Below are 26,553 nucleotides of genomic sequence, written 5' to 3' on the forward strand. Positions count from 1 at the left end.
GGCTCATTAAAATAACAGTGTAGGATTGGAGAGCAGTGTGCTGCTCAGTGCTGCAGTGCTGTTTGTGTGTGTGTTTTTTTAGCTGCTGAGTGTTGGCTTTAAATGCAGTGCAGCACTTTGTGACATTGTTGTGAAGTGTGTTATTAATAAAGCTTTAATGCACTTTCCTCATACGCTCTTCAAGCAGCTTCGCAAACCAAAGCTCCAGAATCTGAAATGTGCTGATGTTGTTTCAGAATCGCCGAGTTTCGCTCGCTCGTCACGCTCTGGTTCCTGCTTTCGGAGAAGCGCCCACAGTGCGAACGCTGCGTCCGTCTGCCATCTCTGCAGTGGACCGACAGACCCAGAGCGCGGCGCCAGCAGCAAAGACTCAATGACAGCGGCGTCGGCATGGTAACGAGTGAGACGTGACAGCAGCGATGGCGGACGCCTCGCTGGAGAAAGCGCCTCAGTCAGCGTTTTCTCTCCTCGTCCTCCTCTAACCTCCGGCGATGAAGAGCACGTAGCGCAGAGAGGAGGTGCGGGCTGGAGGGTGGAGGGTGGCGGTGAGAGGATGCTTGTTTGCCGTGTGGATAAACATTCATTTACCTCCAGCAGTCAAACGTGAAGTTAATCAGAGTGATTATGCGTCATAATCATCGGCCTCCCGATCGCTCGTGCGTCTTACTGTAAGCGCTCGCTCCTTCTCGCTGCCATCTGGAGCTTTTCGGCAGCTCTGCGCTCACGCACGCTCACCAACAGTCTCGCTTATTAACATACATTAAACCACATTGCTTTTCCACACATCATGATCTCTCATGCTGCAGAGGCCTGAGCTCAGCAGCGCTGCTCTGCTGCAGGGCGTCGGGAAGATTACAAACTGACCCACGTCTGACGGGAGTGTAGCTGTTTTCTGCCTTTTGGTGTTTGGTTTTTTAAGTCTGATGCAAAGACGCACAAGTTCTGGTCATATGCTGAGAGTGAACTTCACATACGTGGAAACTCAACTCAAAAACAAACCAAGCAAACAAACAAACCAACACACACGCTGTGGTTTGATGTGAGTCAGTCCCACATGCACCTTCCATCCATCCATCTATTGTCCATGCCCGCCTATCCCTTTCAGGGTTGCGGGGGGTTGGAGCCTATCCTAACTGTCATTGGGCGAGAGGCGGGGTATGCCCTGGACCGGTCGCCAGCCAATCGCAGGGCAACATATATATATAGACACACAATCATTCACGCTCACACTCACACCTAAGGACAATTTTAGAGTCACCAATTAACCTAATGAGCATGTTTTTGGGAGGAAGCTGAAGTACGTGGAGAGAAGCCAAGCATGCACGGGAAGAACATGCAGAGTTCACACAGAAAGGCCCTGCTCGACCCGGGGATCGAACCAGCTACATTCTTGCTGTGAGGCACGCACACTACCTGCTGTGCCACCTGTGCTGCCCTCTGCCCTTTGCCCTTTGCCCTGCCCCCCAAAAAATACTCACTAGAACACCAGATGCAGCTGAAATGTTCTGCTTTGGGTAACATTTGTACAGCTGTTTTTGGAAATCACTGAGCCTCTTTAAAACATGAAAGGATGTATTTTGCAAGGTCAGAAAGTCAGAAAGTATTGAGAGAGGAACTGAAGCATTGTTGGTTTTTGGTCTTTTCATGCGTTTTGTTGACAGTGAAGAAAATAAGATGATTCCACTCAGTATCTAAAGAATATGTGCTGCACACACAGTGCAGTCTCCAGACAGCATGTTCGAATAGAAGTGTCTCCTGTGAACCATACAGAACAATACAGTCATATCGTCTGAGCCTGAGACATGAAAACAGCTGCGTTATATCTTCATATGCACAGTATTTTACATTTTTCAGTCATTTCTTCTCATATTGCAAACATGGACTGCCTCAATGAAGAAGATCAGTCAGTTTAGACTCTGCAGTTCTCACCTGAGCAGAACCCGTCAAGGTAAAAACCAGCTTCAGGTCTGTCTCAGTCTTATTTGCCGGCAGCTGTTTTGTGTTTATTTTTGTTGATTCTCACTGAGCGATAGTTAGATTTTCTCTCAGTTCTTCACATTTTTGTCCCGTTTGAACATTCAGAAACCTTAATGTGAGAACGAGCTTTAAATAATCTTCAGCAGCTTTCATAAGCTCCTGTGTGTGAAGTTTCTCTCTAGCTGAAAACAAGTCAAAGTGAACTTTTAATCAGGCAGCGCAGATGGCGACCGTGTGCCGAAACCGAGCCAAAAAGCAGCAGCTGGTTTCAGTGATTATCACACCGTCGCTCAGAGGAGGACGAGGGACCCTCCGGTGACGTGGCTGCCTCAGTGTTGCTTTTCTTCTTTTCCTCAGGGGAGGAGCTCCAGGGAAAAGTCACCGTGCGGAAAAACAAGAAGGACCCGCGCTCGCTGTTGGTCACCTTTGACCTCCGAGACAGGAAGCTGACTTACAGCCTGCAGTGATGTCATCATCACGTGGTGCAACATCCCGCCAGTACGGCCGAGCTTGTGCGGACCATTCGTGTTGTGGGAGCTGGATAGATTGAAACCCTTGATTTGATGTTTCACGTTTGATTGTTTCTGTGCCTTTTAATAAAAAACTGTTGGATGAGGATTTTCTCCCTGTGGGTGTTTTCTTATTAATCATATGGTGACGTGATTAAATTCATTGGTTTGATGATTTGCAGGTCAGATGGCTAAATATGGATGAAAATGAAGGTTTTTAGATCTCTGGTTTATGTATAATTACATTATTTCAACGTGAAGCAAGGCCTAAATCTTTCTTTTAAGCGTAAATGTCCTGCGAATAACCAAACCACACTTTCTGGGAGTGGTTCAGACCGCCTGCCTGATCAACAAACAACAAAAGAAAAAACACTAAGTGGAAGTTGTGCCAGCTCTTTCTTAAAATGTTTCCTCTTAATTTCCCTCCATATTCTCCTCCTTATTGTCCTACTTTGAGCCGTACGAGATCTCGCCGAGGGCGTCATCCATCTTCCATGAGTTTACTGGGACAATGCGAAATGAATTTAAGCTTTAAAAGGGCTGACTGAAGCCTCTTTACATACTTCACTGAGCAGCTCTGCTTACAATTAAAGATTTTCCCTTCCCTCTGTGCCTGAGATGATGAATCCTGAACTCTGAGAAAGTGTAGTCATCTGTGAGGAGGAGGAGGAGGAGGAGGAGGAGGAGGAGGAGGAGGAGCAGACTGTGGGGCTCGCTGCCTGTCTTATTGGTGATTTGACAGTCACCTCTTCTGATGTATTTCTACTGCTTCTGTGTCCTCTCTGCCTTTATGTTCATACAGTCTGGTCTGCGTGCTGACATCAAGTCGGGCATACGCTCACAACGTCAGGCTTTTCTGTGCGTGTTTCTGATCGATGGCTTGAAAGGAGGAAATGAAAGGAGCTGCGTCTTAAATCTGTCAGCCCTTCAGTCTCATGTTCTACCCGATGCTGCACCTGCATGAGCGACATGCATCTGCACACACTTTCTGAAAGCAGAACATGCAGAATTCCTGCAGCTGCGTGATGTTTGCTAAGTGAAGAAGCGTGTGGACGCGTCCTTTGATAAAACTGACCAGAATTCAATTGAAAAAGCTGAAACATGACTATCGTTTTGTTTGAAATCTTAAAAGTGCTTATAACAACCCTGTCCATTTCCATCCATCATTCATAAGGAAATGATTTTTTATATTAAAAATCTGAATATTAGCAGATTCAGACACTCTTTCTTTGGTGTGGCCTGAACACCTCCTGAAAACCTCACTGTCAGCTGCTTCCTAACTTGTTTAAAAGGGAACAGCTGCATGAATGCAAGAGGCGCCATCCTCTCCAATAACAGTCATTATTTAACTGCTTTTACTGACGCAGTTGCACAAATCGCCCCAACTTGAATTGTAAAGTGTGAAGGCGCTGTCAGCCAGGACTGATGATGATGATGATGATGATGATGATGATGATGATGATGATGGTGATGGGAGCCGTGGGCCTCCGGATGACCTCCTCCTCCTCCGCTGAATCGCTGCTTTCCAGGCGCTTCAGATGGCTGCGGCTTCTTATCACTCAGGCGACAGTGGGAGTGATCAATTAATTACACGGGCTCCTGTAATTAACGAGCACGAGGAGACACCCAGAAACCCCAGCGCGAGGCGGTTTGTTCAGCTCCTCCATCAGGACTTAGTCTGGTCCAAATAAAAAAAATACAAACATTAGAGTCCAGCCAATATTTACCACAGACAAACGACGCTTTTTCGGTTCTTGTCCAAAAAGGATAAAAAGTTGGAAACTAAAATCAAGAAACTAAAACCTTTTTGAGAATAATTAGCAGCTGTTGTGCCTTTTGTCTCTGAAGGAAGTTGTCCTTGTGTTGCCGCATGTGTGTAAAGCTCTGCAAACCGTGTTGTTCACTTTACTTTGAGTCAAACATTGTCGTGAGATCAAAACTAGATGTGTGTATGTGTGCCTGCGTGCGTGCCCGTGCGCGCGCGTTGCACGGGCAGTCAGAAGACGAGCAGAAATCAATTACAATTATTCTCTGTTGACAATGTAATTAAACTCAAGGCGGCGGCTAATGCAGCGCCTCAGCCTCTTATCTGGAACGGACGGAGATTTACAAGCGGAGGAGCGCCGCGCGCATAGCAAGCGAAGGGCCGCGACTGGGACTGCGCGTGTCCCGCAGTATCCACAGGATCCCAGCTGGGACACTGCCCCCCCCCCCCCCCCCCCCCCCCCCCCCCATCTTAGCGCAGGTTAAAACAGGAAATCCAGTACAAACCCGCCGTGAACACATGATTTTAATGAGCCTGTGGATAAGAATCACATTCAGAATTATTATTATTTATTATTACTGATTATTATTATTACTGTTATTGGGCTTATTCTGGGTGAATGCGTTAAAATACAACAATATGATAAACATATTTCAGAATGATAGTTATTTAATGTTAGCCTATGGCTGAACAGTTGCGTGTTATTATCCTAACGGTTTGTTCAAATGAAAACGTCCATTAAATAGGCTAATGGTTGTGAGATTTTAGACATTCCGCCAGACAACGGTTCATTGAGATTATTATTCCTATTATTGTTAGCATTATAGTTTAGCATTATTTGTATTATTATTACAGGCCTATGTCCTGTCTTTCTTCATCTTCTGTTCTGAAGCAGTAGCCTGGCTACCTAAACAACGTGGTTCCTAAGCAACGACGCACACACCCACCTGGTTATTTTCATTAACGCGTTTCTAATTGGACTGTCAGCTCTGACCAAAGAGTCCAACGTAGGAGCGGTCTGAGGAGAGGGCCGAAGCTATTCGCTTTATTTAGCAAAAAATATGTTCATGAGGCTGCGATGCGTCAAGATTAAACGTTTTATGCGAAATTAAAAATTAAATCCCCTCCCGTGTGTGTGTGTGTGTCTGTGTGTGTTCGTGCGTGTGTGTGCTTTGTCTTCAGCTCCTCCTCCGCTCACTGCGTCTGTACGGAGGCCTCATGATACAACTGTTTCTAATTGATCAGGTCTCATTAACTGTTGACTCAGAGGAGGTCGCCCGTGTGATTCAGCTTTTGGATAAATCACCACACACAGGACTTCCACGTGCATTATCCGTGCAAAGGGAGCCTTGGACAATGCGCAATGCAGTGTTTCAAAATCTCCAGTATGGCACCTTTCTCTCCCCTCCGCTGTCACCGCTTCCAGCCCAGGCTCCAGTGGTTGGCTCCGGTTCCTCCTGACGCACGTGATTTCAGAAAAAAGAAGCCTCCTTCTTGCGTAAGACTTTAACAAATGAGTAGCTTTATAAAGACCTCGCCCACTTTTTTTTTTTTTTTTTTTTAACTTGATCAATGCTTCTATCGGTGACGCACGAAGGAACGTATAGAGCCTGGAGCGCGCCGTGCGTAAAACCCGTCAAGTGGAAAAAACTATTTATAGTTCAGACCATTTGTAGCACTTAGTCTTTAACAGTCTGACTTTTACAACTTGTCAAAATTACATTTGTGGTATATGTGTGTATAATAAAGAATAGCAGCCCTCCTCGATACTTAACAGCTTAAATAAACACTTCGACAACTGATTCGCATTCGCAGGCCTAAATGTTGATGACGGAAAAGACAGGATTTTTATTTTTTTCTTTAATAAAACCAAGAATCTTTTGGACTGCAAGTGCATCAGTGGCTACTGTAATTTTAACTGTACCAAAGCAACCAGACTCAGCAGACTGCAAACAGTATTTAGACCCGCACGCATTCTGATGTGTTAAATCTTTCCTAATTATAGCCCAGACGTAAAAATCTTTGTCCCAAACGAGCTGTGTGTGCTCGTGTGGGATGCGTCCATGTATTTTGTGTTTGTGTGGAAGCATCCTGCACATCCCTGGAGACAAGTGTATTAATCAGCTTTGAAAGGGTACGTCCAGAGCTCACGCGTGCACCTTGCGTAACCAGAGCGCACACAATTCACGCACGCACACACGCGCCCCCGTCCTCTTGGCACCGGTTGTCCCTTTAAAAATCCGAATCCAAGGCCAATGATTTATCAAACTCCTATTATCAAGAAAATGTCACGCGAAGGGCACCTTGCTCTGCACTGACGCAAACTCCGGTCTTTCCCACGGAGCTGTAGAAAAGCTTTGCACTTGGTGCTTTGCGCGGCTACAGCCAGTCCGCTTCCAGTCCTCTCTACGTCTTTTTACAGCTCTCTCCATCCTGCCAGCAGGGACCTGCAAAAAATGGTAAGTATCCCAAAACACTTTCTTTACCTTTCCACCTGCGGTTTCGACTCTGTTATGAAGTATTTCTGAGCTGTTTTCGTGGAAATTTGACACTTTATTTAAAGCACTTTGGCGCGTTGAGGTGCTCGCGCTGTCCACGGTGCTGAAATGCAGCCGCGGCTCCACATGAAAAACTTTTTTTTTTTTTTTTACTTCATTTGGTCACCGATCCGCCTGTTTTTGCATCTTGTGGAAGACTGTGCTCTGACTTTTTAAAAGTTAAAATTGACCAAAAGTTAAATGCTAATCCATCTTTCCTTTTTTATTTTTTATTTTTTATTTTTTTTTAATATTTTCGTTTTCTTTTAAAACGGAAACGATTGCAGCCAGGTGCAGTTATTTCTTCTCATTAATTAACAACACAACTGAGCATTAATCAATCCGTTTTTGTTTTTAACAAACCTCCACCCTTTCTTTTGGAAGCTGGAGGTTTTTCCGGTTGCTTTCCCGCCCCCCTCGAAGCTAAATTTCAGGGAGTCATTTGCAATTCCGCCGCCCCGGGTCCGCTCACTGCTGTAACGCCGGTGATCTTGCATGCCTGCCGGGGAAAGCGGAGCTACCGAGAGACCCGCAGCAGCTTGTCTATTGCCCATAAAAATCAGTGGATGTGTGTGGCTGAATGACATGAGGGGGAAATGGGGCGTAAAATTAAAGAATCTTGCAGAAAGCGAGAACTGGAGAAGCAAAGCAACCCCCTCCCTCCAACACACACACGCACACTCGCACACACACAGACACCAACACACCCGGTGGACTGTGAGCTGAAAATACAGAGCAGCCAGAGCCAGAACATGCTGCAGAAAACCGGTGCAGAAAGACGAGTGAGCATTTTTAGTCCCAGAGCAGAGATGGGCTGCAGCAGCCTCACAGCTTCACGCTTTCTGCCGTCCTGCTGCCTTTTGTCTTGCTGATCTGTCACTCATGTTCCAGGATTTCTCTGACCAGAGAGAAATGGCCAAACAGCCGGCCAGCGCTCCTACCGGCTACATCCCGACGCAGCAGCCCGACGGAGCTGCGGGACTTACAACAAACAAACCGGACAACACGGCTTCGTGCCCGCCGGCCGCCCCTCACCATCACCCGGCGCCTCAGCCGCCAGCTCCGTGCAATGAGAGCAAAACTTTTTGTCCCACGGAAAATAAACCGGGAGAACTGGACAGCAATAAAGCGTATGGGACGTTTAAAAGCACTCCACCGGCGGTCCCTGGATCCGTGGCCGCCAACTCGGCCTTCAGGAAGGATTCCGCTGGTTCGGCCCGCGCGGGGTCCGTCCAGTATGGCGACCCGCTCCGGGCCACCGCGGAGCAGAACAACACCGCGGCCAACTGGACGGCTATGAGTCAGACCACCATCATACTGGGAACAGATGGGAACACGTCTGTTCAGCCCGGCACCGTGACGGGGGTAAGTCAGCTAAATGAACCGTTTCCTTAACGGAGCGCGGGCGGCTGGTCTGAGAGCGGAGAGGCAGGCTGCAGGTGCGGTGTGGATGTTTCCGCGTGGCGCTGATAAGAAAGCTGCCTGGATTAACCTGCTGCCTTCAAACAGGGAAGGTGCAAACCTCTGGATGCTCTTACCTTCATGCAGAGCTTTAGTAGATCTGCTGATGTGTGATGGAGAGTCTGTGATGCTGAGCTGAAGCGACGTGATTCTGTAGAAGCTGGTTTGTGCGTAAAAAGTGTTCGATTGCAGCCCGACAACTTCGGGCTGAATCAGTGGATGCTTGTGGCTTGACAGTCAGATAAGAGTCTAATCATTATGAGGCCTTAACATTGACCAATAGTTCATTATCCAAATGCTTTGAGAATCGTTTTTATTTTAAACCCCGAAAAGACCGCGGAGTGAGTGATTTGATGATTGTTGTCTCATCTCTTATATTAATATTGCCACAAAGCCACGTGACAGTGGTTCATTTACCTTAAGCTTGGACAGAAAATGTGGCTATAAATTGTGCATTCTTGCATGTAAAGAACCAGCCCACCCATTCACATAGATGTTAGCATGGACGCGTTCCTTTACAGGACCAGTTTTGTGGGTGGATCCTGGTCTGCGCAGCGTCCCGTCCCGAGCCCTCTGCACCAATCTGAGGTGCCATCAAAACTTTTTGATGGCACCGCTTATGTCAGCTAAACATCTCTGAAACAAAACGGGAGCATTATTTAGGAAACAGCGTGGTGAATTATCAGATGAGCAGAGGGAACATTAGTCCTGAACCAAACTGTTAGTCTTTTTCACATATGAACCCATTTCTGCTCCCAGCCTCCAACGTTACCTCGATTAACGATAACGAGGATTAAATCACGCTCTCGCGGTATTTTCGGTGCTCCCTGCTCCCAGCAGACGCACTTGGTACGGCCCAGAAGCCCAGGTGTTATCCGGCTGATGGGCAGCACTGTATCACATGAGACTGCGGACTGTTTCCAATCCCCGCGAGGGAACCCCCACCCCTCACACACACACACACACACACACACACACACACACACACACACACACACACACACACACACACACACACACACACACACACACACACACACACACACACACACACATTCCCATGCACGTTCACGCAGCTCCCTTTATGAATTTGCTCAGATCCTGCGGCGCAGCTGTAATTACGCATTTTTGGCAGCGTTCTGTCGTTTTATCAGTTGGCCATCAAGGTTTCATTTCTATCATTGCGTGTGAGATTTTGGATCTTTTCAAGCGGCTTTGTGGTAATAAAGGGCCCTTGAATGTGAAGATGAGTTTAAAACACAGGCTGAACTCTGATTATTAACCTCATCTGTAATCGTGAATGAAATTAACGCGAGGGAGTCCAGTAATCGGGTATTTATTCAGCAAATGGCCTTTATTTTTATTTTAAAATGAATGTATCAGGATTTCTTTGTGTCAGTAAAATGTGTGTGTGCTTTTCTAAAGAGAGGATGGATGGATCTCGTTGGTGGTTGTTGACTGATTATTAAATCAGGCCCAGAATCAGAGCTGTATTATTATTATTTTTCTGGTGCTTTAACTTGGAGTCTGGTGGGACTAAAGTGGAGTTTTTATCTTAGAGGATGAATTTATATTATTTTTTCCCTCTTAGACTGAAGATGATGACGAAGGGGGAGATGAGAATAAGGCCAGAGGAAACTGGTCCAATAAACTGGATTTTATTCTGTCCATGGTTGGCTATGCGGTGGGACTGGGGAACGTGTGGAGGTTCCCTTATCTTGCCTTCCAGAATGGTGGAGGTAAGAGTTTTTAACAGAGACAAACGAAAAGTGTGCTCAGAAAATCGAATTTTGCCTCGTTTTTCAAGTCGGCTTTGAATTATTTCTTATATAATCTTATTGCTTGATATGTGTATTCCAGTGTGTCTGACAAATACTGTGATTTTTAAAAAAAAGAAGATTATTTTCAGTGATTAATCTCATAGAAAAAAGCGAAAAAAGACAAAATAATATTCTTACATAATTTCGATAGACGTGAAAACTGCCACATAATAATAATAATAATAATAATAATAATAGTAGTAGTAGTAGTAATAATAATAATAATAATAATAATAATAATATGGACCCACCATAATACTATTGATATAAATAGTAACAATAATAACCAATTATTATCGTTGTTATTATTATTATTATTATTGTTATTTAACTGTACAACTACTACTGCTAATAATAATAATAATAATAATAATAATAATAAGAATTTGTTCAGTTGACATTGACAGATAATTGATGATTTTAATTCATTAATCAATGTAATGATCCATACTGTGTGTTGTTTACATATGAGCAGGTGACACGCAGACACGTGCAGGCTACATGTATCTTAATTTCCATTTCTTCTCATCATTATTATTGTTTTTAAAGCTTAGTTTCGGGCTGTGCTGCCTCTGTAGCTGCGCTCTGTAGCCTGCTGTCTCTTTCCTTGCAGGAGCTTTTTTGATCCCCTACCTGACAATGCTGGGCATTGCCGGGATCCCGATCTTTTTGCTGGAGGTGTCCCTGGGCCAGTTTGCCAGCCAGGGGCCCGTGTCAGTGTGGAAATGCATCCCAGCTCTGCAAGGTAACCTGCCACAGCTGATCCACTAGAACAATTCAAAAATAATTCTTATCATTACCGGTTCTCTACTTTTCTTAAGAGTAATTTATATATTTCGTCTCATTTATTTATTTTAGGTTGCGGGATTGCCATGTTGATAATATCTGTCTTGATAGCCATATACTATAATATTATAATGTGCTGGACACTGTACTACCTGTTCGCTTCGTTGAAGGGCTCACTGCCATGGGCTAACTGTAGGAATGAGTGGAACACGGTGGAATGTAAGGACAAAGACATGCTGCTGTTAGGTAAGACACACACACACACACACTCACTCACACACAGACACACACGCACGCACACACACACACACACACTAGAAGCACCTCTCTCCTCAATGCGCAATGCGTCATGACTGCCTCAGCCGAGGTGTCCTGCAGTATAATGAATCCTGACCTGTGATCTCTGCAGTGTTCTCACTCCCAAAAACACTTGAAATTCAGAGCACTTCACTCCATCTGTTTGCTCCATCTTCAATGAGACAGGCCGGTAATATGAAAGGAGGGCCCGCGCGCGCAGAAACACGCATTTTCCGTTTGTTCCGCTCTTCTTCTCTGTGATAACGTCAGATGATTGCGTTTTTAATCCGATGAAGCTGCAGTATTCAGGGGAAGCAGTCTGTCTTAGTCTGATTTTTAATGAAACTGCGGGTTTTGACTGTGGGAAAATGTGCGTGCAGAGTCACGGAGGTGTCTGATGCCGATCTGCGTCGAATAAATATCGAAACTCCCTTCGTTTCGTGAAATATTTGCCTTTAGCAATTCTGTGAATTCAGCACAAAAACTGCTTGCTTGACAAATTTACTGTACTGGCTGAGCTGCTGCAGTGCTGCAGTGAGCCCGAGACTGACCCCTGCCGGCTGCTGCGTGAACTACAGGCCCATTCAACACTGTGGCCTCTCGACCACTCTCTCATCCCAAGAAAAAGGACAGATACTGTCAATAAGAAAAGCATTAGAAGGTAACTTAAAATTATAATCAAATCATCCATAAAGTAATTAATATTTGAATTATGTGACCTGTAATATATTAATATGGTCACATCGTATGTGTTCATGGAGCAGGTGGACGAAATAGTACAAATGTTTTTATAACTGGACACAAAAGCCCTGCAAAACTTATGTTTAGAAACTGTAGTTTTCATATTTTTGCATTTAAAAAAGCAGTTTTTGAGGCCATGTTTTGTGGTGCTATCACATTAGGATCAATGGTTTGTGTTATTTATTTTCACAATGCTGTTTATTTACAGAAAACTGTCTCTGATTGGTTGAGTAATTGTTTTGTTTGGAGAGAGTTTTAGTCAGTATTTTGTCTTGAATTTGGAGGAAGAAATTGTACATACATTCTGTATCTGCATTTATTATGCAGGATTTATAAAAAAAAAATGTCCTATTCTAAAAAAAAAAGCTAATTTATCTCCACATTTTGTTTGGTGTGTCTTCACTAAAAAGTGCCAAAAGCAAAGCAGGTTTTCTTATCATTCATTTCCCAACATATATGAAATGAGACGTAGATTATTAATGTGTGGCTACACATCAAAAAGAACAAAAATCTGAATGTAGCACAGCTGGATCTGACTCTCAGTGAGGATCCACACTGCAGCCTCCTGTCAGTCCTCCTCTCTCCGAATCAGATCCATCTGTTCGCTCCAGCTTCGCTTTCAGTGCGAAAGCCTGAGCCCACAGTAAGCTCTGTCCCACAGCAGCACTCTGCCAGTCTCTCCCAGCTGACGTGTGTTGGTTTCTGATTGGAACAGACACGTGCATCCTGCGGGACAGAAATATCACCTCCATCAAGAACTCCACTTTCTGTCTGTCCGCAAACGCTGTGGGAAACCTGACCAAACTGATAAACATGACTGTGGACGGCAACAAGACCTACGTCAGCCCCAGTGAGGAGTACTTCAAGTGAGTGCGTCATGAAAAACAGCTGAAGGAGAATTTAAGCTTCGTAGAAAACAAAGTTAGACCTGATATGACTCTCAGCCTTCTCGTGGAGATGTTTGGCTTTTTAAGGCCTTTCAAAAAGCTTTATCTGGCTGCAGCTAAAGGTGCACAGGCACTAAGACCAGGCTTGGTCATAATTTCATTTTTACTTTTAAATTTATCAGCCCTGTTGCTCTTGAAAGGGTTTCACAGAGCACACGTGTGAACCAAAATTCTCCCGAAATCCCCCAAAACTGGACTTTTACAACACAATTTACTGCAAAATACATTCTGCTAAAAATCACCTTTTCTTAAAACAATCTGCTACTGCAGTGAAACTATTACCAGTAGGTGCTACAGCTACAACTCTTGTACAGACTACAAAACAAATGCGACTTGTTTCAGTTACATTCAATAAAATCTTGAGGCAGAATAAGTCAATCTCTTGAATTAAGATGATTTATGCTGAGACGGGCTGAAATCATCTTATTGCCTTGGAAGATAATCTCAGTGAGAAAATGAAGACGTGCAGGATTCAACAATAAACAAAAAGATCTTGATGAAATGAAGAATTTGCAGTTTGCAGATGATTTGGTCTACATTACATCATTGTTACTTGACTGTTTTCAGGCTGAGTTTTGCTGTTTGAATCACACCTGCAGGTACAATGTGTTGCACATCTCTAAAGGGATTGAATATCCAGGAGACATCCGCTGGCCTCTGGCAGGCTGTCTGCTCCTGGCCTGGCTCATCGTTTATGCCTCTTTAGCCAAAGGAATCAAGTCATCAGGAAAGGTAAGAAAGCACAGACTCCTCTGATGGCGTCTACAGTGTGCACCTTTGGCCAGCTGTGGAGGAAAAACTGTGGTGTTTCCTGGGTCGGGTCTCATGATCTGTTCCACTCTGCATCCACCGCTAAGTTAGTCAAATGTGCAGATTCACTCATCTCTGAATGAGATTTTTTTAATCTGTAAATTGACGTGTGTGTATATCAAGTTGTATTTCATTGAATGTCAGCTTTTGTTTTTTACCCTTAGACGTACAGTTATTTATCACTTCACAATAGCCTGAATGGTGTGATAATGGAAACCTTTTTTACTGCAAGCTGTCCACAGTGCAGCTGTGCCAATGAAAGGCACTGAAAGCAGATAATTAACAGACTTTGTGGACAGGAGTTCTAGCCTTAGCTTGCCCGCCTGCACCATCTAACCACAATGATTTTGCATTGCAGTGGATTGTGGGATAGACTTCATGCTGGATGCAATAACTTTATACTGTATAGAACTGTTTCATCTGTGCTTGATGGAGGCTTCCTCACACTTATTGCACCGAGGGCTGAGAGCTCATTCAGAGTGAATCCTTGTATAATGTTGCCCTCTTGTGGACGTAGATGTGACATACACTGTTAACATTTAGAGACCTCCTTTGGCCTAAAACTGTTTAGATTACACCAATAGATTTGCATCATTTGTCATGTATTTACTTTATTTCATGACGCTGCTACAGAAATGTTTTGGCACCTCTTATTCTGGAACCTCACATTTGCTTTGTGATCATGATCTAAATGTCAAAGCTGGAGCTGCTGGATTAAATTTAGGTTTGATGCTATAATGACTGGGAAAATGTCTAAAAGTCCAATGAATATGTCATGCATACACCTGTCTCCTCTCTGCTCAGGTGGTTTATTTCACCGCCACATTTCCCTACGTGGTGCTGGTCATCCTGTTGATCAGAGGAGTGACCCTCCCCGGCGCCTTCGACGGCATCCTCTACTTTATCACACCAAAGTGGGAGAAGCTGAATGATGCAAAGGTAGCTGACGGCCCTTGGTTTAATTCAACCGCAATGCGCTTTTTGCCCTGTTTGTCTTTTCCGGCTCTTTACCCTGCAGCTCTTCCTCTCTTTCTCCGTCAGGTGTGGAAAGATGCAGCCACTCAGATCTTCTTCTCTCTGTCGGCTGCTTGGGGAGGCCTCATCACTCTCTCTTCCTACAATAAGTTCCACAATAACTGCTACAGGTAAACACACAAAAGGTAAACCATGCTTCTGGCACCGTGGACACATGACACTGTATCTGTATGTCTGGTAGAAATGTCAGTAATAAATGGCACTCTTTGCAGCCAGCAGTTCAGTGTTTCTTTCATTTTCTCTCAAAGTGTTCCCCCTCTGTTTAAAATCATGGAAACATATTTTATTTATCACACTCTCACTAAGTTCAAAACCTATAAAAGTATTTTTATTGGAAACTCCTGCAAAACACAAAATATTTGGGCTTGTGTGGTGAAATTTGTTCAAATATGTGGTATATAAATTCCCCTATTTGCAGAGTATATATTCCTGCCACCAGAGGGCGCCATTGCATCTCTTATCTGTGTGTACACAAGACTGATGACCTGTCTCAAATAAAAGAGCTTCATCGTTTTATATATCACGTGTTATATGTAGCATGTTTTTACTATTGCTGCATTATTTCAGTAACTAAAGCAAATATTTGCTCATTCATCCTCTGTTTCTCTCTTTCCTCTTTTCCCCTGCAGGGATACTGTTATAGTGACATGTACAAACAGTGCCACCAGTATATTTGCTGGTTTTGTCATCTTCTCGGTCATTGGTTTCATGGCACATGAGTTGAAAGTGCCGATAGAGAAGGTGGCAGACGAAGGTAAGATACCGAACCAGCAGGCAGCAGCATCGGGCCGGCGCTGCTCACTGAAACACACCTGAGCAAGTTAAAAGGTTTTACCTGCTGTGGAGATGCTGTGTGCGCACCCTCATATGTGTGTGTGTGTGTGTGTGTGTGTGTGTGTGTGTGTGTGTGTGTGTGTGTGTGTGTGTGTGTGTCAGGTCCAGGCATAGCGTTCGTGGTGTATCCAGAAGCTCTGACCAGACTCCCCCTGTCACCTTTCTGGGCGATCATCTTCTTCCTCATGCTCCTGACTCTTGGCCTGGATACCATGGTAACCACTGCTCCTTCAATGTGTGTGTGTGTGTGTGTGTGTGTGTGTGTGCGCGCGCGTTGCTGTATATCTATAACTATCATATGTCCCCATAATAAAAATGAGGAAGTCTTAAGTAAGGATATTTTACAGTTCTTCACTGTACCACATGATTCCAGGATGTGATTAGCTTAGCCTAGCACAAAGACTGGAAGCAGAGGGAAACTGTTAGCTTAGCTTCAACAACTCTAGTTTTTCTAAGTGACACATTGTGTCTTGTTTTGTTCAGTTTGTCCAGAAATAGCTTCTGTGCTAACGCTAACTGTTCCTAAATCCAGAACTCCACCTTCCAGCGCATGTTAAAAGAGGAATGAACAACATGTACGACGGTGCTGCAGTTGTTGATCTTGTTTACCTCCTGCTTGTCAGATCTGAGCTAAGCAAACCACAGATTTGATCACTCTTTAATGGATATAAGGATGAAAGTGATGTGAAGTCTGTCATCTAGATCTGGGCAAGAAAACAAACCTGCTTCTTAAAAGTGATTTCTTTTGGCCACTCGGGGGCAGATGATTTCCGAACCTACCCACCTTTGCACATCCGGCAGACAGAGCAAACAACAACAAACCAAAACAATGAGCTAACAGAGGCTAAAGGGCTCAGTAGAGCTGCAGAGCTGCGAACAATTCTCTGTGGGTCTGCCGCTGCAAACAACCTACTTTCACATGATGCATACTCATTTGATTCAGTGCTAAAGTCAAGAAACATTCATACGCAGAGCTCTAAGTTTTGAGTTTTTAAGGGTTGGATTAGTCTTAGATCAATACACTGAATACAGTCAGTGAAATCATACACACGAGTGTCACCGCTCAGTTTGCATTTCTACCTGCCACTTTTCAGATAATGGTTTGTAGGAAAATAATGTTTCTGTTGAAGATCTCTGTGTTTCACAACAGTCTGTGTGTCAGTATCTAGAGTCTCTTGACTTTTGTTTGCTCCAAAGTAAACACTGAACTTTAGTAGCACCATCCAGCTATGTATAAACGCTGCGCACATTGACCCAATTAACATAATTACCCGTACACGCCACCCACTGCGACTGATTTCAGCTGAAGTGCTCGGGCTCTCCGGGTACTTGAGCAGAGGGGGGTCTGTGATTGGAGTGAGGGAGATTAAGTTGACCTTAAAGTTTTGGAACAAGACTGAAGTAAATCTAAGTTTAAGTGTGGTTAAAGCAGGCCTACGTTACATTTATGTGCGGCGGTTCCAGCTTCCAAGCTCCAAATGAGTGTTTGAAGGCATCATCAGACTGTGGGTGAGGACGTTTTTGACTGTTTTCTGTCTAAATACGTTGCTTTAGTCACAGTTTTTGGTTTCTGTGAAGCAGGTACAGATTAAAATTTGATTTAAATGATCCATTCATAAACTCAGAGTGAGTTTATGCTTTAACATTTACATTTTCAAATTGTTTTCATCACTCAATTTATGAATCTGTTGTAATTTAATATTATTAAAATCAATAATAATTGCAGTGGCACACTCTCCTGCAGATCATCTCAGTTTTGGAGCAGTTGTTCATCTTAATTCCTAATAAACCAAAAGGACAAGACGAAAGACCCTTCAGAATAAAATACAGTCAACATCGCAGTCTGTCCTGAATTTGACGTTACACCGTCTGCCACCTCTCAATAGGTTGCTCAAATTATGCTATTTCACCCACTAGGAGTACCATTACAAAGCTTTTACAGGCGATAAATATGATCTCTGACTGCTAAATCCAAACACACCAGACTCCTTTTAAAAACAAAAGCATCTATTTGAATCTTGTTTACGCTCTAAATTCTTTTGATTAAGAGAAATATATTGCAAACCATCATTTTACACACTTTTAAAGCTGCAACAAGAAATGTTTTTACACTAACATTGAATCAGATGAGCGTAATGTGAGAGGTTTCGCTCATGGAGACAAACCCAGAGTGAATTATCAGAAAGTTAGTTGCTCTCGTAAACCTGGTTTTCGGCGGCACGCGGGCTGCATTCAGGAAAGACGCTCTTATTAACAACCACACAGCAAACAGGCGGAGTTAGCAATTAGCTAATGAATAACATGGAGCATTTAGCAGCTAAAGAGATTTCCCTCAGGAGCTGGTGGACACCAAAGCTAATAAGAGAGAGAATATTGAGCTGCCATCGATCAGGTCGCCACAAACACGAAATGAGTGATAATGTGTCTGCTGGGTGTGTAAATAAGCTGTTTGTGCTAATATCACCATACTCGCTTCCCGGCGTGTCAGCTTTGTGCCTTTGCTTTGCTCTGCCGTCCCCAAGATGCCAAAAGAATCGATGAAAGCAGCTTTAACGTGAGCCCTTTTCAGTAGAACCCACTTTACAAAAGTCTAATTCTGTCAGTTGCCGCACTGATTCATTCCTCCTGTAACGTGGGCGAACAAACACTTCAGTCTCCGGGACGTTCTCGAGGTCCCGAGCGCCTCCAGGTACAATCCCGGGCAAACAGCTCCAGCTAAAACACCAGCTCCTTCAAGTGCACCGTGACGCTTCTGAGGCGAGCAGAGGAGCAGAGGGCACAGTGGCACATTAAGACACGAGTCAACAGTAACAGTAAATGATGATGTTGCTTTGCCTTGGCAGCGGCGGCTCAGAGGAGAGGCCTGGTGGCTTTGTTGTAGAAGGCAGCGCGGCGGTAATGGGCTTGGGATGTTGACGGGAAATTAGTTTTGGGAGCTCAGGAGGAAGGCGAGGAGCGGGGAAGTGGCAGATAGCTCACTGCCAATGTGTCTCCACAGCACACACACACAGAGTTTACCAACCTCCCTCACTTTGCCTGTTTGTGTTTTCATCCACGCCGTCCTCTGGGCTCTCAACCCCTTTTACCGCCATGCTACATTTTCTAATCTGCGGACAGACTTCACCTGTCAGCAGGCTCCATCGTAATCGAAATCCTTAACACTGATTTGTTTACAAATCTTCTCCTGCTCGGGATTAGGATAATGTTGTTTCTTTGTTTTGGACATAAATGAAGTAACAGTGAAAATGTGTTCGTTGGGTGAATTGGAGACGAACAGTGGATGGTGAATTCTGACAGCCGCTGCTGCTCGGATGCAAACGAGGCGAACCTGCTGACTGGAGGCCGTTCAGCTGCTGCAAACTGGCCTGACTGAACAATTTTCAGACAGTCAGTCAGAATCTGCTGGGATGTGTCTCCAGTTAGCCTGAAGCCTTACATGCAGGTTTTTTATTATAATTTAACAGAATCTAATATGATTCCTGATATTTTTGCAAGCAAAATCAGATTTGAACAGTGTCGTGATTCAATATCTTTCATCATTAAACATGGCTTTTCCCTCTCCTCACACCGCCTCTCATTTCCTCCCTCCTTCCTCCCACTCACCTCTTTTCCAGTTTGCCACCATTGAGACCATCGTAACCTCTGTGTCCGACGAGTTCCCCAAATACTTGAGGAAACACAAACCTCTCTTCACCCTCGTCTGCTGCGTCTCCTTCTTCATCCTGGGATTTCCCATGATCACAGAGGTAAAAACACACGCTGGTGCCGCACAGGGGGGACGCTTGGCTTTCTCGCCGCACCGTGGGACTCTGTCTTTGAATAAGCCGACAGATTTCTGCATGTTGCGGCCTTCAGACGACAGGCCCAGCGAGTGGAACAAGAGGCTGAGGCTTATTAAAATCCCACCAGGGAGCTTCAGAGCAGGATTCATTTCATTTCTTATGATCTGGTATAAGTCAGTGCGAAAGTTAAAGACCGTGGACGAGTCGGAGGTGTAGAAACGTGCAGGAGGAGGGGTGTCACTGCAGGAAAAAGCCTTGAACTGTGTAATATTTTGTTTGTGTGTGTGTTTGTGACAGAGTGGGATGTTCATGCTGCAGCTGGTGGACACATACGCAGCCTCCTACTCTTTGGTCATCATTGCCATCTTCGAGCTGGTGGGGATTTCCTACCTCTACGGTGAGATCCTGCTCTATCGCTCGACCTTCAAACAATTAGGCTGAAAGCCTGAAACCCTGCTAGTGGCCACTAGAGGTCACTAGAGCACTTGATCACTGGCCTAAGGGAAATTGTAGCGTCGCAGCAGCAATTCATGCATCATAAAATACACATAATTTACACAAAGCTGAGTAAGCTGAGGTAGATAACAAAAACACTGTTCTAAAAATGTGCATAGAAGCTGCTGTATTAAATAAAAAATAAGTAAAACGGGATGAAAAATAGATTAGAATTAAGATGCAGATTAAAGTTGAATGTGCAGAGTTAAAGTTCAATAGTCAATAAGCGCAACATGCTGATGGTTTTGTTCTTATAGGAGACATTAGAGGGATCACGAGGTAAACAAACAGCTTAATATGAAGCTGAAAAGCAGCGTTTCACTGTTGACCTGCTGTACTGAGAATCTGATTGGCTAGTGTCAATTGCCTTCATTGTTGGGTTGGTTAGATTTAGACATGAGGAGTGATGATTGGTTAGGAGTAGGTTAAGAATATCAGGGTAAGCCAATCAGCAGCAGAGTATTGTAGGATTCATAAATTCATGTCCTGAGTCCACCTGTTCATCACTGCAGCAAGTGGAAAGTTAAACCACTGGAGGTCAGCAAAGACAAGACTGTGAGGAAGTCACTCTTTATGTCTCTGAGCAGCATGAACAACCTCAGTAAAATTAGCTCTCTCAAATATCAACTTCAGCATCACTATTATCCCAAAATAATAGAAATCTGGCTTGCAGGTGAGCTAAAACACATACAGTTAATGACAGAAATGCAGTGATAGTGAAAAACATAAAAGTACAAAATATAAAAATAGACAAATATTAAAAACTTAAATGAAAAAAGAATTTCCAATTCAAGTTCATCCTGCAGGAAGCACGGACGTCTTTATGTATTTTAAATGCTGGTGACACTAAAGGAAAAGTCAGAGAGCCATAATAATAATAATAATATGTTACAAAAATGCTTCATGAAGGCAGCTAAATAATAAACAGATCATAAAATCACTAAGTTATAAAAGAAAACAGTTATAAAATGAGAAAAACTGATAAAAAGCCATCAGAACTGTGACGCTGGCTTTCGGTGAAAACTCAAAAATGAGACACGCGACAAAGCTCCTCCAGAGCCACAGATAACAGTATAGAATCACTTTTACAGGCTTCATAAAGCAAATCATGACTAATGAGCGGCTCTTTAAAAAGGAGCTCAGTCTGGATCTGAGCAGAGTTTTATGGTCACATGAGGATTTAATGCTGTTTCATGATATCAGGATTTTACATTTTGATACACGACTAGTATAAAAACTGTGACTCGATACCTCTTTTGACACCACGGCAGAAAGAAAAAAAGTCATAGGTGCACAAAATAGGATTATTTTAATTTTCTTAACAACCTGCAAACAGTGCTGCTGCAGAGTCTCTTCCCAGTTGTTTCACCTGTGCCATGATGGGTTAAAAATCTGATTGTAGAATTTTTTTTAATAGTACTTTGAATACTAACAAGTGTATAATTAATAATTTCAGAGGCTTTTCTACGGTGGCTGACAAGGGCAAACGCGCCCCAAATGGCAAAACGCTGCAAACACAGGAACGACGCAAAGCCAAAAACACATAAAACAAATGCAAGAGAAAAATGCTGCAAGAGAAAAATGCTGCAATCACAGAAACGAAACAGCACTGAGTGGAGCGGGTGACCGGTCCAAGATGGCGGCCCCACGGCTCGTCAGCGCCGATAGGCAGTAGCGGTCGATGCGGCGTCTACTCTTTATATCTCTGTGGTCTGGTCCTACAGGACCGGTCCATCCCTCCGGTCGAGTCCCCCTAGTGGCCTGGCGCACTTCCGTTTTGTGGAGTGAATTTGCAGCGTTTGTCTCTTGCAGTTGTTTTGGGGTTGTGTGTGTTTTGATATTTGCAGCATTTTTCTTTCCCATTTGTTTCGTGTGTTTGTAAGTTTTTGCTTCTGCTTCGTTTCTGTGATTGCAACATTTTTTTTTTTTTGCAGCGTTGCATTTGTTTTATGTGTTCATGTGTTTTTGGCTTTGCATCATTCCTGTGTTTGCAGCGTTTTGCCGTTTGCGGCGCGTTTGCCCTTGTCGGCCACTGTACTTTTCTATTCTGACATGAAAACAATGTGGACAAAACACTGAATTCTTGTCTTTTGGAGTGTAAAAAGTCCTTCATTCCTCTGCTGTGTGTCATTCCAGATGTGGCCACTAGATGTCTCTGTTGTAATGTACATGTCCCCCACCTCCCCCCCCACACACACACAGGCAGAGACCTCAGGTGTGTGTCAGGGGCCTGTTAGCAAGGAGCAGAGCAAACTGCTCTCCTCCGGTTTGTCGGAGCATCAGTACAGGTGACACATTGAAATGATTGTGTGACTCTGCCTCTTCATGTCACTCACTGTTATCCGTCAATAACAGCAGAGGAATGAAGCCATCTGCTCCCTCGCTTTTCCCGGGGACGACAGAAACTGATACTCTCTCACCCCCTCGCTCTCTCTCTATCTCTCACACACACACACACACTCGTAAGGATGGATTGAATCTGCCGCCCCCCTCTTTTTCTTTTTTTTTTAAAGAACCTTATTAAACCCAGGTCACTCTCTGCGCCTCCTCTTTCTGACTTTCTCTCACTTCTCCTCCTTATTTCTCCTCTCTTGTCTTCCTCCTGTCGGCAGGTCTGCAGAGGTTTTGCGAGGACATTGAAATGATGATTGGTTTCCAGCCAAACCGATTCTGGAGACTCTGCTGGGCCTTTGTGACTCCAACCATTCTGACGGTATATTTGTTTTTGCTCATCTCATTTTCTCTCTCTCTCACACACACACACACACACACACACACACACACACACACACACACACACACACACACACACACTGACATGTGCAGCTTAAAATGCTTCCATTTCCGCCACCGCCGCCTTTCAAGTTCATTGATTTGCAGTTGGGAAGGAACAGGGAAGAAATTGCTCCTGTTACACTGAAATCGAAAATCATTTCTTCCTCCTAATTCCCGTCATGTCACAGAGTCTCAAGTTGTTTGTGTTTTTCAAAACAGCAACAACCGAACGGTTAGCGCAACATCAGTTCGGCTGCTGCAAGCGCACATATGCATTTCCTCTATCACAGCCGCTTATTTGTCACATGTTGCGCAGCAGAAGCCGTAATTTCCTCTCTGCAGTGTTTACCTGCGTGTCACTGTGGGACACCGGCCGGCATTAATGTTAGTAATTGTAATGGAAGCCACTGTAGCTCCAAAACAGAGGTGACGATGACAAATGGAGCCGCGGTCGGGCCGGCTGGTCATCCTGCTGCTCTCCAGGGAGATCACATTTCCTGTGGGAGCTCATTGATGCGCAACCTCAGGCTAATCTATTTCTGTCTGCCTTCTTTTTATTCTGCTTGTTTCCCATCGCTGCAGAGAGGAGGGAGAATTTTTTCACCTCTGTCCCTTTTTTGTGCTCACTGCTCATGTGGTGAGAGGGAAGCTCTCGTTTTCGCTGTCATCCACCGCCTTCTCTGCATGGAGCGGGGGATTTGGCTACGTGAGCCGAGACTTTACTGCATAAAGGCATTGCACAGTTGGGAACACAGATTTGGGCCATTAAGAATTACCGTTGTTTTTATCCCCACCAGTAAGGATTTCATCTGAATTTAACACAGAATGCATCTCTTTAACGTACGTTTCCTTGCTTCACTGTCCCTTTTTTTGTACTCACTGCTCATGGTGGCACGGTGGGGCAGTGGCAACACTGTCGCCTCACAGCTAGAATGTCCCGGGTTCAATTCCCACCTGGCGAACTGAGGGCGTCCTCCATCATGACCTTATCTCGAGAGGAAAAAGGGGCCTTTCTGTGTGGAGTTTGCATGTTCTCCCCGTGTTCACCTGGGGTATCCTCCATTAAATGAAACCTCCCTCTGAAGATCACCACCTGACCAATGGTGACGGAAAAGAACTGGGTCCCCGGGCGCCGCTGTTGGCTGGCAGCCCACCGCTCCTGGTCTGCCGCGGAGGAAGGACTTACCAGGATGGGTTAAAGGCAGAGAAGAATTTCACCAAGCATGGCGTGTGTGCATGTACTATGTGGTGTGGCGAATAAAGGGACGTCTTTCTTTCTTTCACTGGTCTGCGCAGGGCATCCTGGGGCTGAGTCTGTACCAGTGGAAGGTGATGACGTACGAGGACTACACCTACCCCACCTGGTCCATGGTTCTGGGCTGGCTCATGGTCATCTGCTCCGTCATCTGGATCCCCATCATGTTCGTCATTAAGATGCACCTCGCCCCCGGCACCCTAATCGAGGTAGTCATTGAGACAAAGCCGTGATGAGACACTCTCACGTGTGTTTAGGTTTTGTCTGCTTCACACACACACACACACACACACACACACACACACACACACACACACACACACACACACACACACACACACACACACAGGCACAGTCAGAGATCAGTCGTGCCATCCTTTGCTCATTAGCAGGGGAAGGCGGACTGCTGGCTGAGTATTAATTTGGACATTTTTCTCGGAGTCCAGCGGCTCCCTTTTAAATGCTCAGATTAATGGATGATGATGATCGTGGCTTTCTCTCCTTAACGTCTCAGTTCCTTCAGCAGGTCTGACAGCAGCCTCCATCACAGCTCGTCCTCCAACTTTACATTTTCATTTCTTTTCTTTGCCCGGCTCTAATAAATGCATAATCATCACAGTTTCCACTCACATTAGGGCGTTACTGTGTGGCGCTCCTGCAAAACAGCCCACATTTTTTGATGATGTTTTACAAGAAAAAGCCCCGTAACTCTTTGCATTTTGTAAAATTTGACGTTTTTTCATTTCTGACTCTGATGAGGAACAAACTTAGACAACTGGAGGACACAGTTGGCAATGCAAGGAAAAAAAATGAAGCACAAACAGGAGGAAACAGGAGGATTGTAAAGAGCACTCAGCAGTAAATAGAATATAAGCAGGAACATCAGCAAGCTGCCTTAAGATTTATAGTCAGGTACATTTACAGTATATACTGCTTTGGTATAAAGAGACTAAACTGTGCTCCTCAGTCACACGCTCTTTTTCTCACATCAATGCGTTCAAGCCAGTTGGGGTTGTCAGACAGGGGGTCGGTTTTCTGTTCTTGGGGTGGACACGTGGACTGAAGGTGCTGGGGATCCGTATATATTCGATATTTGAGGCTGGTTTGCTACGAAACACGACAACAAACCACACAGAAGTCACTTAAAGCAAAACATCTGCAAGAGGTCATCGTATGATTGGTGGTCCATCGCATGTCCACGTGTCTTTAAGCGAACCCCAGTTGACCCTGATGGTTAGGCCTCTGCTTTGCATGGTAGCTGTCGGTGGGTGAGTATGTGTGTGTTTGGGGAAATGAGATGCCTATCGCGAAGCTCTTTGGATAAAATTGCTCTATAAATGCAGTCCACGTGCATGCTGCTGTTTTCATCCACTTGCACGTTCATTTCTGTCCACACATATCTTGTATTGTCTAAACTTCCCTCTTGCTTCCTCTTCCTTCAGTTCAAAATCCCACACATACTGTAAGAGCAGTAACAAGCCAGATACTGTGGGAGGGAACAGTCCTGCACCACGGATGTGACTGGACGTATCACCTCGGCCTGTATAAACGCAGTGTTTACAGTGTTGCTTGTCCTCTTGCAGCGTCTGAAGCTGGTCTGCTCCCCTCAGCCCGACTGGGGTCCTTTCCTGATGAAGCACCGCGGAGAACGCTACAAGAACATGATCGACCCTCTGGGAACCAACTCCCTGGGCCTCAAACTGCCCCCCAAGGACTTCCAGCTCGGCTCCTACCAGTAGCAGCCTCTCGGGCAGCACCTCGCCCGCCATCTCCAACCCCCTACAGGGGGCACCCGGAGTTGGGCGACCTCCACCTCTTCCTCTCCCTCCTCCTCCTCTTTCCCTTTTTCTCCTGTCTGTACGCCATCCTCTTTGCTTCCCGTCTTCCTCCCTGTTTCGTGAGGAAACGGGCTCCCTCTCCTCTTCCTCGGTTTCCTCTGCACCACTCCCTCTCCTCTGTCAGGGAGGAGTGGCTGCCCAGGTGGAGTCTCCTCCTCCGCCGCTGCTGCTTTGTACTCGGTAAATGGCCTATCATTGCCTCCTACACATGACCACTGATTACTCCAGAACCCTTTCCAGGGATCTTTATTCCAAGAGAAAAATTGTGTCATAAAATGACACAGCTCAGACTGCACTCGCAATATTAGACTCACCGTAGCTGCTCCCTATGGAGTCCTGTGTGTACGTGCGTTTGTGCGTTTGTGTGTGCGCGTGCCACCATATTTGTGTGTAGAGATAATGAATCATCTTGGTGCAAGCAGACGCAAGAAAACAAAAAGAAAATTGAGCGACAGAGAAACAACGGTTCGATGAGCTCGACGGGGATCTGTGTTTTGTTCCATCTGTGTACAAAATTCCATCTGCAATACAAATAATATCAACTGCCTCTGGAAGAAAAAAAGAGAAATAAACACAGTATGCACCGGTATCACATTTTGTTCCTATCCAGCAGTCTATATGTATATTCACTCTCGCTCTTGCTTTGTCAAAAATAGATTACACGATCTGCAATTTGTGCCTCCTACGTCCCTGTAGAGTAGCAAATGCATCCTGATTACCACTTGCAGTAGATTCACTTTGGCCTGGATGACTCTGCGGTGTGACAGAAGCTCAGTCAACTCTTCTCTGAATCTGAGGGACCATCTGTATTGCCCTCTCTCTTTGTCTATTTATTGAGTCGTATTCCTGTTCTCCTCTATTGTATTATCCTAGAATGTAGCACATTCCT

At 44.8% G+C, this 26,553-nt stretch overlaps 2 protein-coding genes across 2 annotated transcripts in view; both read left to right on the forward strand.

Moving 5' to 3' along the window:
- The window catches only part of prmt3 (protein arginine methyltransferase 3), a 50,165-nt gene extending 47,571 nt beyond the window's left edge, over window positions 1-2,594 (forward strand). The window contains exon 16 of the mRNA XM_070962074.1: window positions 2,335-2,594. Within this exon, the coding sequence (XP_070818175.1) occupies window positions 2,335-2,444 (110 nt within the window). The 3' untranslated portion in view covers window positions 2,445-2,594. The remainder of the gene's footprint in view (window positions 1-2,334) is intronic.
- A 5,490-nt stretch (window positions 2,595-8,084) lies between these two features.
- slc6a5 (solute carrier family 6 member 5) lies at window positions 8,085-25,755 on the forward strand. Its single transcript, XM_070959801.1, has 15 exons — window positions 8,085-8,153; window positions 9,841-9,988; window positions 10,683-10,814; window positions 10,928-11,101; window positions 12,609-12,759; window positions 13,440-13,572; window positions 14,455-14,589; window positions 14,692-14,795; window positions 15,315-15,439; window positions 15,622-15,734; window positions 19,134-19,265; window positions 19,599-19,698; window positions 22,409-22,509; window positions 23,868-24,035; window positions 25,410-25,755. Exons 1-15 carry the CDS (start codon window positions 8,085-8,087, stop codon window positions 25,563-25,565), a joined length of 1,941 nt encoding a protein of 646 aa, XP_070815902.1. The 3' UTR covers window positions 25,566-25,755.
- The last annotated feature ends 798 nt before the right edge of the window (window positions 25,756-26,553 follow it).

Source organism: Chaetodon trifascialis, chromosome 1, assembly GCF_039877785.1.
Source record: "Chaetodon trifascialis isolate fChaTrf1 chromosome 1, fChaTrf1.hap1, whole genome shotgun sequence".
In the NCBI taxonomy this organism is placed as follows: domain Eukaryota; kingdom Metazoa; phylum Chordata; class Actinopteri; order Chaetodontiformes; family Chaetodontidae; genus Chaetodon; species Chaetodon trifascialis.

Coding starts and splice junctions, on each gene's coding strand:
- slc6a5 (XM_070959801.1), top strand. CDS start 8,085: ATGAGTCAGACCACCATCATACTGGGAACAGATGGGAACACGTCTGTT. Junction 13,573..14,454: donor GAATCAAGTCATCAGGAAAG/GTAAGAAAGCAC, acceptor CTCTCTGCTCAG/GTGGTTTATTTCACCGCCAC. Junction 22,510..23,867: donor TGACTCCAACCATTCTGACG/GTATATTTGTTT, acceptor TGGTCTGCGCAG/GGCATCCTGGGGCTGAGTCT.